The 11366-nt window shown below is 40.7% G+C and overlaps 1 protein-coding gene across 1 annotated transcript in view; it reads right to left on the reverse strand.

The window, feature by feature from the left end:
* The window catches only part of TMEM236 (transmembrane protein 236), a 55851-nt gene extending 45729 nt beyond the window's left edge, over positions 1–10122 (reverse strand). Inside the window, exon 1 of the mRNA XM_066232942.1 lies at positions 9791–10122. Within this exon, the coding sequence (XP_066089039.1) occupies positions 9791–10047 (257 nt within the window). The 5' untranslated portion in view covers positions 10048–10122. The remainder of the gene's footprint in view (positions 1–9790) is intronic.
* Positions 10123–11366: the final 1244 nt, after the last annotated feature.

An 11366-nucleotide genomic window follows, 5' to 3' on the forward strand; every position in this document is an offset into this window, starting at 1 on the left:
AAGACTACTGCGGGTTGTTACCAACATTCAAATGAAAAGAAATGCTAGCTTTCAGTGAGAGGTTAGTAAAAATGAAAATGTTTCTCATCCAGATTCAAGAACTTCATGATGTTAAAGAACATCTGGGACATAGTAGGGATTCAATAAATATTAATTGAACAGATACAACTGTTAATAAATAAATACCGATCCAAGTCTCTTATATAAATTTAATCAGAAATAAGCTATATTTAGAAATTCTGACTTACTGTTAGCGTATGTTTATAATTTATTAATGAATGTTCTGAATTATGTCCCCCCCAAAAAAGATATATTGGAAATCCCATCCCCAAGTACCTCATGATATAACCTTATTTGGAAACAGGGCCTTTAAAGAGTAAGTTTAAATGAGTCATTAGGGTGGGACCTGATCCAACATGACTGGTGTACTACTTATATAAAACAGGAGAATTTGGAGAAACATATGCACAACAAAAAGATTATGTGAAAAAACACTGGAAGACACCATGTAAAGATGAAGGCAGAGATCAGTCAGGGTGATGCATCTACAAGCCTAGGAACGCCAGCGAGTGCTAGCAACACAGCAGAGGCCAGGGCGAGCCTGCAGCAGATTCCCCTCACCCCTCACAAGGAAATGACTCTGCCATCACCTTGATCTCAGAGTTCCAGCCTCCAGAACTGGGAGGTAAAACATTCCTGTTGTTTTAAGCCACCAAGTTTGTGGTATGCCCTAAAAGCAGTCATAGGAAACAAATCCAATGAATATTAGAATTTATGTCAGAAATACCATAGACACTAAGAAACTAATGCAAGTCTGAAACCAAGGCTGGGTTAGGGCACTACCAATTGAGTTCTGTGAGCATCTGCAGCAATCCTGTGAAGACAGACCCAAGTTCAGACATGATGAGTTCAAGATTCCTGTTTGTGCAGCAAGAATTCTGGCCCTGAGATGTCTCACAGAGGAAGCATGGTGAGTAGAAAGGTCAGACAATAACTTGGGAAACCACGCTGCTTAGAGACTCACAAAGGTTCTCTTTTACCTAAATCATTAAGTCAAAGCTTTCCTCCGGTCTTTCTGTGGGAAACAGGCAGCAAGCTGACAGAGTCCTTGCAGTTTAGATTTGTGGGGGACAGAGGTGTGGGGGACTGGCAGTAAACTGACAGGGCTCCTTGCTGCCCCTCCCCCCACCTCACTTGCTTAAGTTACTAGAGGCAATTTGCATGCTCTTCTTCTCATCCTTTGTTTTGTGAAGTTACTGGTTGAAATGTTATGTTTGGTGGTGGGGGGGGGGGTTTGCCCTCTTGGGAGAATTCCTGGTATATTTCAGGAATGTGGCTTTGTATCAGAGACCTCTTTGTTTTGCAAGTGGCTTTGCTCTCTGCTCTATAAAAATAAAGCTTTTTGGGAGTACAGGCTGCTCTTGTAGGTCATCAGTTTACATAAGGCCTCCTGATCCTATTCTTTTTCTCTCTGTATTTATTTCCTAATCCCACACCGTTCCCACTCAAGACCTGCACAATTACGAGTTGCCCTGGTTCACCTCATCTTTCCAAGCTTTCCACAGTGTGGCCTTAACTCTCCAACATATAACAATAGCACTCCCATTCTACACTAACCCCAGGGAGATCCTATGCTACACCGAGTTCTGCAAAAAGCATTTTACAAACATTACTGAAACCCCACAGCAACTCTCTGTGAGTGAGGTCATCCTCTCTATTTTACAAACGAAGAAAATGATGACAAAATTTTAAAGAGTTTGCCCAAGATCCCACAGCTAAATAAAAGATGAGTTCTAATTCAAATTTGTCTGACTCCAAAATTCACATTCTTACTTACTCTGCGATGTGTACGAGCAACTGCTCTCGAATTCCTCTTTTCTCAGCACGGTGGTTTTCTCCCATCCCTTAAAGAAGACACGCTTATTCTTATATCAGCTCACTACTCAAACTCTGAACCCCTCTAGAATGTCGTCCTGCTCCAAGCTTGGTTCAAATCAGGCTTTCCTTGTGAAAAATTCTCTGACTACTCCAAGCAGTGTTCACTTAAAATACACCTGAATCCACACACATATATCGAACTACTGTTCAGTGCAGGGCATTGTGTGGTGGGCCAATGGAGTGGGATGGGGTAGAAAAGTAAATCAAAAAGGGCACCTGCCTCTCACCATCAGCACAAAGTTGTTTTTGTTTTGTTTTTGGTTTTGATTTGGTGACAGAGACAGAGAGGGACAGACAGACAGGAAGGGAGAGAGAAGCATTAAGTCTTTGTTGCAGTACTTTAGTTGTTCATTGATTGCTTTTTCATATGTGCCTTGACCGGGGGGGCTGCAGCATAGCAAGTGACTCCGCACTCAAGCCAGTGACCCCGCACTCAAGCTGGTGAGCTCGCACTCAATCCAGATGAGCTGGTGCTCAAGCCAGCAACCTTGGGGTTTCAAATCTGGGTCTTCTGCATCCCAGTCCGACGCTCTATTCACTGCACCACTGCCTGGTCAGGCAATACAAAGTTTTGATGCCTCTCTTCTCTGGGCACAATATACACTATTTAGCGACTTAGTGTATATTGTTTTACATTAGTTTTCAATATTTTCATGTGTAACTGTGTAGTCTCCACAGTAGACTCCAAGCTCCCTGAGAAAAGAGACAATACCTAATGTGTATTCAGGTAACTCCCAACAGTAGCCCTGGATTGAAGAAACTTTATAGGAAGGTAGTTCGGAAAAGTAAACAGAGTCAGAAAATGGATCGTCTTGAATTCCAGGCAGTCAGTGGCTATTCAGTAAGTTTTTATTAAAACAGGAACTAGTGAAAGAGAAATGAGAATGGAAATTCAGATAGGTAAATTCACAGCTAGTCTAACAAACTGGGTGAGCGTGGATCACTGTTCACCTGGAAGATTTCCAGTAAAACTGTGCTGCCTGATACATTTATGAGCAACTCTGGGAGATGAGGAAGATATGCTCATTTTATTTGCAGAGAACACAAAATAAAGTGGGACAGCTATCATTCTGAATGACATAATCAGGAGTCAGAAAATCGTAACTGGTTAAAAATATGACAAAAATCCACATAATAATATTTAATAAGGATAAGAGTATATTATTGAATTCAGGTTAAAAAATAGTTCAGGTTTAAAAAAGTATTCATCCACTGACCTATTCATCTAACTGCTGCTATATGAATGTCCTGCTCTCTGTTCTAAGGATGGAAACATGTGTCAGACATACTCTGGCTTTTGGGCATTCACAGGCCTATGGAGGTTGCTGAGGCATGAGATGAGGAAACTGCATTAAGAGCATACTTTCCAAGGAAGTTTAGTCAATCCTACCCTGTTATAAAACAAGTGACACCATTGCCATTGAAATCTATATGTTATATCAAGAGCTAAAGTCAATAGCTGCATCAATAGGACATCAGGGTATCAATGAGATCACATCCAGAGATGAACAAGCCAGTCAGCATCCCAAGGAGATACCCAAAAGAGAAAAGGTCCAGAAATCATAACGGTAGGATGCAAATAACTGATGACCACCGGACCCTGGAGAAGACTTAGCAGACTGCAATGAGATGTGGTGGAGATGGAGAGTGACGGGCTGTCTTCAGATATTTGAAAAGCTTTAATATAATAATAATAATAATAATAATAATAATAATAATAATAAATACAGCAAGTTCAGAGAGGTCTCCCAAGAAGACACAATATTTAGATTCGTCACCATCCAAGTGGTAGTGTATATCATGAGAGCCAATAAAAGTGCTTTAAAAAGAACAAAAAGAATAATCAAGGGGCAATGGGTAATGCTGCTGGGCATGGCCAAATTCAGTGGCAAATAGAGGGCAGAGGACTTAAAGTCTACAAAGAAGATGGGAAGAAAATCACATGGTGGCAGATTTGATGTGCACATAAGGAAATAAGACTTTGCTCATAATTAGAGACAAAATATAGTAAATGCCCTTTAAAATCAGAGGTAGACTGTCTCTTTGAACTGTGAGAAACAGCATAGCAGAACTTTGAGCTGCTGTCCATCTTTAGGATTCTGGGATATAATGTCAACACTGAATTGTACAAGTAAGGGAAGCGTTGATTTTTAAGGGGTGGAACTGACATGCAGAAAACATTTTCCAAGCAGATTACTAGTCTATCAATAAGGAGTGCAAGGGAAAGAGGAAGCAAAGAGAAGCAAAAGACAAGGACACCCACTGGTGAAGGGTGCCCAACCCCAGCGTTAGTTAATACAATGCTCCTCGTGCTTCCTTGAACAAAACAGCCTGGACTAAGATTTGACAATGGATTGGAACGTATGGAAATTCGGCAGACAATGACAGTGTAGGGGGCTGTGGAAATGCGGGCCTCAGTGAGGCGAGGAAAACAGTCATGGAGAAGCAGGAGCTGACACAAGAGGATGAAAGAAGAATAATTAATGGAATCTGGTGTCTTATTGCATATGCTAGAAAGAGATACCAAAGTAAACATGCTCTTGCTGATTTACTGGGTATGGAGGGGGTGGGCGAGGAAGAGAAGCCTTTAGTCACATATCACACAACTATCACTACTAAGCTGACAGGCCCACTGAGAGAAGTGGCAGTGAGTAAGTGAGGTAACTATCAAGTACCCGTGTTTATTCAGTTCACGGTAATTTATGAGGACAGTCTCAGAGGTGCTGCAAAGAGCCAGCCGTTTCCCTGAGCTTAGCCAGTCTGCCCAGCTGTGTGCAGATGGACTGGTGCCTCCCGCCGCGTGTGCTGCTGACCGATCGCGGGGGCTTGCACTGACCCCTGGGGTCAGTAGGGCTCTGAGACTCTCTGGCTGTGTGGTCTTTTAGTCTCTGCGCCCCAATTTCATCAATTGTAAAATGGGCACTATAAGTGTTCTTCTGTAGACAGGTTACAGTATTAATTAGAAGAACACAGCCAGTGAGTTTACAGCTCTTCTTGGTACATAGAAACTGTTCAATAAATATTGACTCTTAATTTATCACAACTACAACTACTGTTACTATCACTACCTTAAACAAATCAACATCAAAGTCTCACTGAATGTGTTAAAGACTTCAGCAAGGTAGACATCAGCAAGGTAAAATGTAGTTCAAAATATTGGAGTCTTTCAAACTTGGCACTGCCCAGGATCCCTGACACATCATGTCAAAAGTAATTCAACTATGAAAGACTTGAGACAATTCCTGAAATCCAGCCCTGAGTCCCAAGGCAGGTTGGGGATCTCTATGAATCCTCTAGAATTATCTGCCCCAAGGTACTGTCTCCTCGGAGGTCTGCTCCAGTTTCTGGCTAGCCTTGCTCAATAGTTCCACACATGCCTGTTATTGTAGGAAAGGATTTCTTATCTATTTGGGATATGCAACTTGGTCTGATAGCTTTTCTTCATTCCTCAAACCATCTCCCTAGTTCATGATCAGTGATGACAGGCAACCCTACAAGGGAACAACCACTCTAAAAGAATGAGGAAGTGTTCAACCAGAGTAAAGGAAGGAGCACCCGAGTAAAGTTCAGCCCCTGCTGTTGACTCTGTGTGCATCTTCCGGTCTCTGACATTATTTCCTCCCTTATAAAGTGGGAATTTCATCCACTCGGTCAACTTCACAACACTGGTATGCAGGTCAAGTGTAAAAAAAAAAAAAAGAAACATAAAAGCACAATGCATATGCAAAATACCTTAGACCAGTGGTAGTCAACCTGGTCCCTACCACCCACTAGTGGGCGTTCTCGCTTTCATGGTGGGCAGTAGTGGAGCAAGCAAAGTATAAATAAAAAGATAGATTTAACTATACTAAGTTGTTTTATAAAAATTTATTCTGTCAAACTTAGCAAAAATCCAACATAAAATACTTGGTAAGTAATTATTATTATAGCTTTAACTTGTTGTAATTCTGCTTTATAAATTTTATAAAGTAAAGTTACTTCCCTACTTTATAAATCACCATTACTGTGGAACTGGTGGGTGGTTAGAAAATTTTACTACTAACAGAGATACAAAAGTGGGCAGTAGGTATTAAAAGGTTGACTACCCCTGCTTTAGAAGATATTCATGATATCACTATATTAGCCCAAATTACTCTCAAAAGATTTAAAATAAAACCTATGAGAGTCTTCAGATTTGAAGAGTATCTCTTGAATAGCATATAATTTTTTTCCATTTAACTAGCTTTATCATCACTTTACCACTTTGCAGAGTCATTTTGAGGATTAAACAAGATCATGGTTTAAATGCAAACACTAAATTCAGGCTGAGATAATAACATTAACATTCACTGAGGTGCCAGAGATTATGCTCAGAACTTCATGTGCATACTCTTACTCAGTTTCTTAAAACAACAGTTCCGTGAAGAAACTAGGTTGTCCCTGCTTTACTCATGAGAAAATTAAAATTCAAAGAATTTAAATAACTCACACAGGGTGTCACAGTAAACATCAAAGCTGGGATTTGAACTCAGGTCTGCACCTCTCAGTCGTATTGCCCGGGCACACCCTTTATTAGCTGAGTGACTCACTCTCTTCTAAAATCAGCCTCATAGGACCATGATGCCAGTGTGGACCTACAGGGAGTTTCTCAAATAGGCCCATCAACAATACATCTGTGAATGGTTAAGCTTAGGATCTATGAAATTTCACATGAACAACTATTTATTCTCCAATAAATAATTCAGTTTTTTAATACCTACTTTTTATAGTAGCAATCATTTTTGTATCACCTTTAGCCAGCATTTGAGATATATGACATACTTTATATTACCACATATAATAAAATATCCAAAGTCACACCTTTGGAATGATATAGAATATCCAAATATACATCTTTAGGGGAAATGTATTCTAATGACACCAAAAGGGTTGAAGTTTTCTTGAAACCCACTTGGCATTCAAAGTCAGAAAGAATTAAAGAAGAAGTTGCATGAGGAAGAGGAAACAGCACAGAATCAGACCAATCTAGACTCACAAATCCCAGTACTATACAAAACTTACTAACTTTATCACCTGACAAAGTTAATCATTTCTTTGGGTTTCGATTTCTTCACTATAAAACAAAAAATACTAGCACATACCTTATGGGATTGTTATAAAGTTCAAATTTAATAGCACAGAATACAAGAAACTCCTAGAATAGTGCTCAGTAGCTATTTCTTCTCTTCTATGCCAGGAAGAGATAACAATATGATAGAGTTCGTGCACGAGGCCTTGAGGAAATGGTTTTAGTTTCACTGAAATTACAGATAACCTGTTACCTATCTAAAACTATTTAGGACACTTGTGACCAGACACACCCACAAACAGAAAGGAAAGACCAAGAGTATTTCCCAAAATAAACTACTGAAAGATTTAATTGTGACAGCCCAAGACATCGTAACACAAAGGGACCACCTGAACCACATGGACAAAGGAAATGTGAGTGGGGAGTGGAAATGAAACCTACTGTCTTTCTTCCTCTCAACTGCCCCAAGAGACTGGGATCTTCAAAAAGGCAGTTTAGGGTAGTGGTCAGGAGTATCAATTATGGAATCAAAGGGACCTAGGTCCAAAGTCTGGTCCTTCCACTCACTAGTTAACTGATCAGGAAAGTTGCATAACTCTCTAATCATCAGTTTTCACTTGCAAGTGATACTGATAAACTTATGAAAATGCTTGCTTGCAAGGTGGTGGCATAAAATGAAATGAAATTCATACATAAATCTCTTAGCACATTAGTGATCAGTAAAGTAGCAATTAAAGCTTGATGATGATGATGACAATGATGATATGTGATATGGGAAGCTTTACCATTAAAAAAAGATAAAAGATAAAAGAGCCCTTTGTTGGGCTGCCAGGCAGCTCCCCATGGCTTCACTTGTGCCCATTTGGCCCTTCCACCATTCCCTGAAACCTCCCTGACCACGCCCAGAGCCTTAGACAGTCAAAGCACTCCTAAGGACAGGAGGGGTGGAAGGCCCAGCTCGGTTCCAAACCCACCCCTTAGACCAGTGGTAGTCAACCTGGTCCCTACCGCCCACTAGTGGGCATTCCAGCTTTCATGGTAGGTGGTAGCAGAGCAACTAAAGTATAAATAAAAAGATAGATTTATCTATAGTAAGTTGTTTTATAAAGATTTATTCTGCCAAACTTAACAAAAATCTGACATAAAATACTTGGTAATTATTATTATATGCTTTAACTTGCTGTAACTCTGCTTTATAAATTTTATAAAGTAAAGTTACTTCCCGACTTTATAAATCACTATTACTGTGGAACTGGTGGGTGGTTAGAAAATTTTACTACTAACAGAGATACAAAAGTGGGCAGTAGGTATAAAAAGGTTGACTACCCCTGCCTTAGACAATCTACAGGCTTTGGGTCAAGTTTGGAAAACCCCAAAACTCTACTGACAAAAGCAGTGCCAGCCAAGAGTTTTACTTCCTGAAAACCCTCAAGAGCTGTGCCCCGGGAACTGAAGGTCCCCTGGTAGGTACGAGTCCCCAGGTCACATCAGTATTGGCATCTAAAGAGTACTTTGTTAACACCACACTTGAACTCTCTCTTTCTGCGTCCTCTCAACAGTGTTTCTAGCCATAGCTATAATTACTATTTTTACATTTCTACCCTTGATTATGTTAAAATTTCCAGTTCCTTGTCCTGGCCAGTTGGCTCAGTGGTGGAGCATCGGCCTGGCATGCAGGAGTCCCGGGTTCAATTCCCAGCCAGGGCACACAGGAGAGGTGCCCATCTGCTTCTCCACCCCTCCCCCTCTCCTTCCTCTCTATCCCTCTCTTCCCCTCCCGCAGCCAAGGCTCCATTGGAGCAAAGTTTGCTCGGGCGCTGAGGATGGCTCCATGGCCTCTGCCTCAGGCGTTAGAATGGCCCTGGTTGCAACAGAGCAACGCCCCAGATGGGCAGAGCATCGCCCCCTGGTGGGCATGCCGGGTGGATCTCGGTCGGGCGCATGCGGGAGTCTGTCTGACTGCCTCCCCGTTTCCAACTTCAGAAAAATACAAAAAATACAAAAAATAAATAAATAAATTCCAGTTCCTTGCTTTTCAAATGGATTCTGTGCAGTTTGATTTTATAAAAGATCACAATGAAAGAAAATTTAAGTTAAAACAAAAAAATTCCAGATGAGTAAGAATCAGATCTGAAGATCTAGAAAGAAAAATGTAGCAGAGATTATTTCTTCTCAATACCTTTACATGGGTCGATAGAGTCATTAACTGTCAGTTAAATCAATATTGTCTTAATTTATTTAAAATGTTTTGTATTATTATTGAAGTATTACCCCCCCCAACCAGGATAACAGAATTTATCAATATAGTAAAGTAATTATTTTCTTAAATCTAATTAAAGGACCCAGTTGCTTAAAAATCTCAGCTGGTTAATGGTCAAAAGGTGACTTAGATTGAAAAACATGCAACAGAGACATTTAAAAATAGATGTTACTTTTAGTTTTATACAAAAGTAAAATTATGTATTATAATCTGTGCTTATTATGATTTCTGTAAATTAACTGTGAAAATTTTATGCAGTTTCGTGTACAAAGAAATGAGGTCCCACACTTACTACTCAGGGTATCATGAACTCATGCTAACTCCTACCTTATGAACATGTATAATTTATTATTGTTAGTAAAACCGACCCTACAAAAATATGGAAGATACCATAATATCAATGCACTTATAGAAACAGTGATTGTTATTTCCCCTTAATCTTACACTCTGCACATTTCTGCTATGCGAACATCCATACACATATACATGAGAAAATATCTTTGAAAACAACTAGGCATTCCCTGCTAAAGGATTCTTTTACTTACCATCCTTTAATTTTTTTTGAAAGATGATGCTTCTTGTACAAGAGAACTTTTATAGGAACCCAAATCAACAGACTCACTGAAGCCACATAGGCAATTGAACAGGAAACAATCAGCCAATAATGAGTCTTTTCCGCTCTATTCCTTGTCCACTGATAGGCACTGGCAAACTGTTCCGCAGTCACAAGCGTGGGGATGGAGAAGGCAGCGAACTCCAGAACTTCAAACACCACCAGTTTAATTAGTCTTCCAGAAGCCATCCCGAGGAAATACAAGCTGCTGAGGCCGCTCCCCCTTGGTCTGTGAGCAGCATATGGACACACAGATACTGAACTAGGATCAAGTTCCTTGTACTCGAATCACTAACCAGTGACTTTTTATTCTTTTATTGACCCTCACATGGTTCAATGATCTTCCAGCTTAACAACCGAGGTCTCTTAAAGAAACAGCGGTTGTGGAAGTGATCACCTAATGTGTTTGCACATCCATTATTAGAAGTCGAATGAACTTCAGAATATGCTTTGAAGCATTGTTAAAAAGATACCTTTTTTTATTTTTTATTTACAGAGACAGAGAGAGAATCAGAGAGAGGGACAGATAGGGACAGACAGACAGGAACGAAGAGAGATGAGAAGCATCAATCATCATTTTTTTTCGTTGCGACACCTTAGTTGTTCATTGACTGCTTTCTCATATGTGCCTTGACCATGGGCCCTCAGCAAACCGAGGAACCCCTTGCTGGAGCCAGCGACCTTGGGTCCAAGCTGGTGAGCTTTGCTCAAGCCAGATGAGCCCGCGCTCAAGCTGGCAACCTCAGGGTCTCGAACCTGGGTCCTTCCGCATCCCAGTCCAATGCTCTATCCACTGTGCCACCGTCTGGTCAGGCTAAAAAGGTATCTTGGGGAAAAAAAGACATCTTTTGGCCCTGGCCAGTGGGCTCAGTGGATAGAATGTTGGCCAGGCATGCAGATGTGCCAAGTTTGATTCCTGGTCAGGGCACTGAAGAGAAGTGACCATCTGCTTCTCTTCCTCTCCCTCTCCCCCTCCTCTCTCTCTTCCCCTCTCACAGCCAGCAGCTCAATTGGTTCAAGCGTTGGCCCTGGACACTGAGAATAGCTCTGTTGGTCCAAGCGTCAGCCTCAGGTTCTGAGGATAGCTCAGTTGATTGAAGCATTGGCCCCAGATGGGGGTTGCCAGGTAGATCCCAGTTGGGGCAAATGCCAAAGCCTGTCTCACTATCTCCCCTCCTCTCACTTAAAGAAAAAAGAAAGAGGCTTTTTAATGTAGCTCTTATCACTAATTTGAGAACCAAAAATAGTTTTATGTAATGTTAAATGTGTTAAGTAGAATCATTGGAAAAATATCATTTTACAGTTAAAGGGGGAATCCAGTCCCCTATTTTTATGTCTGAGCAAATTAAGGCAAAGTGGGATAGCCAAAACCTGAGTCTGCATCTTGGAAAACGACTCTCATTTTTCTCCAATGTCCTTGAAAAGGGAGCTTGGATTTATTTTTCCAAATTTCTAACCAGACTTCTTCCTAGTACTTGAATTGTTCGTGTGTTCTTAGGTACTAATTG

This window comes from Saccopteryx bilineata, chromosome 5 (genome assembly GCF_036850765.1).
Source record: "Saccopteryx bilineata isolate mSacBil1 chromosome 5, mSacBil1_pri_phased_curated, whole genome shotgun sequence".
NCBI classification, from domain to species: Eukaryota; Metazoa; Chordata; class Mammalia; order Chiroptera; family Emballonuridae; genus Saccopteryx; species Saccopteryx bilineata.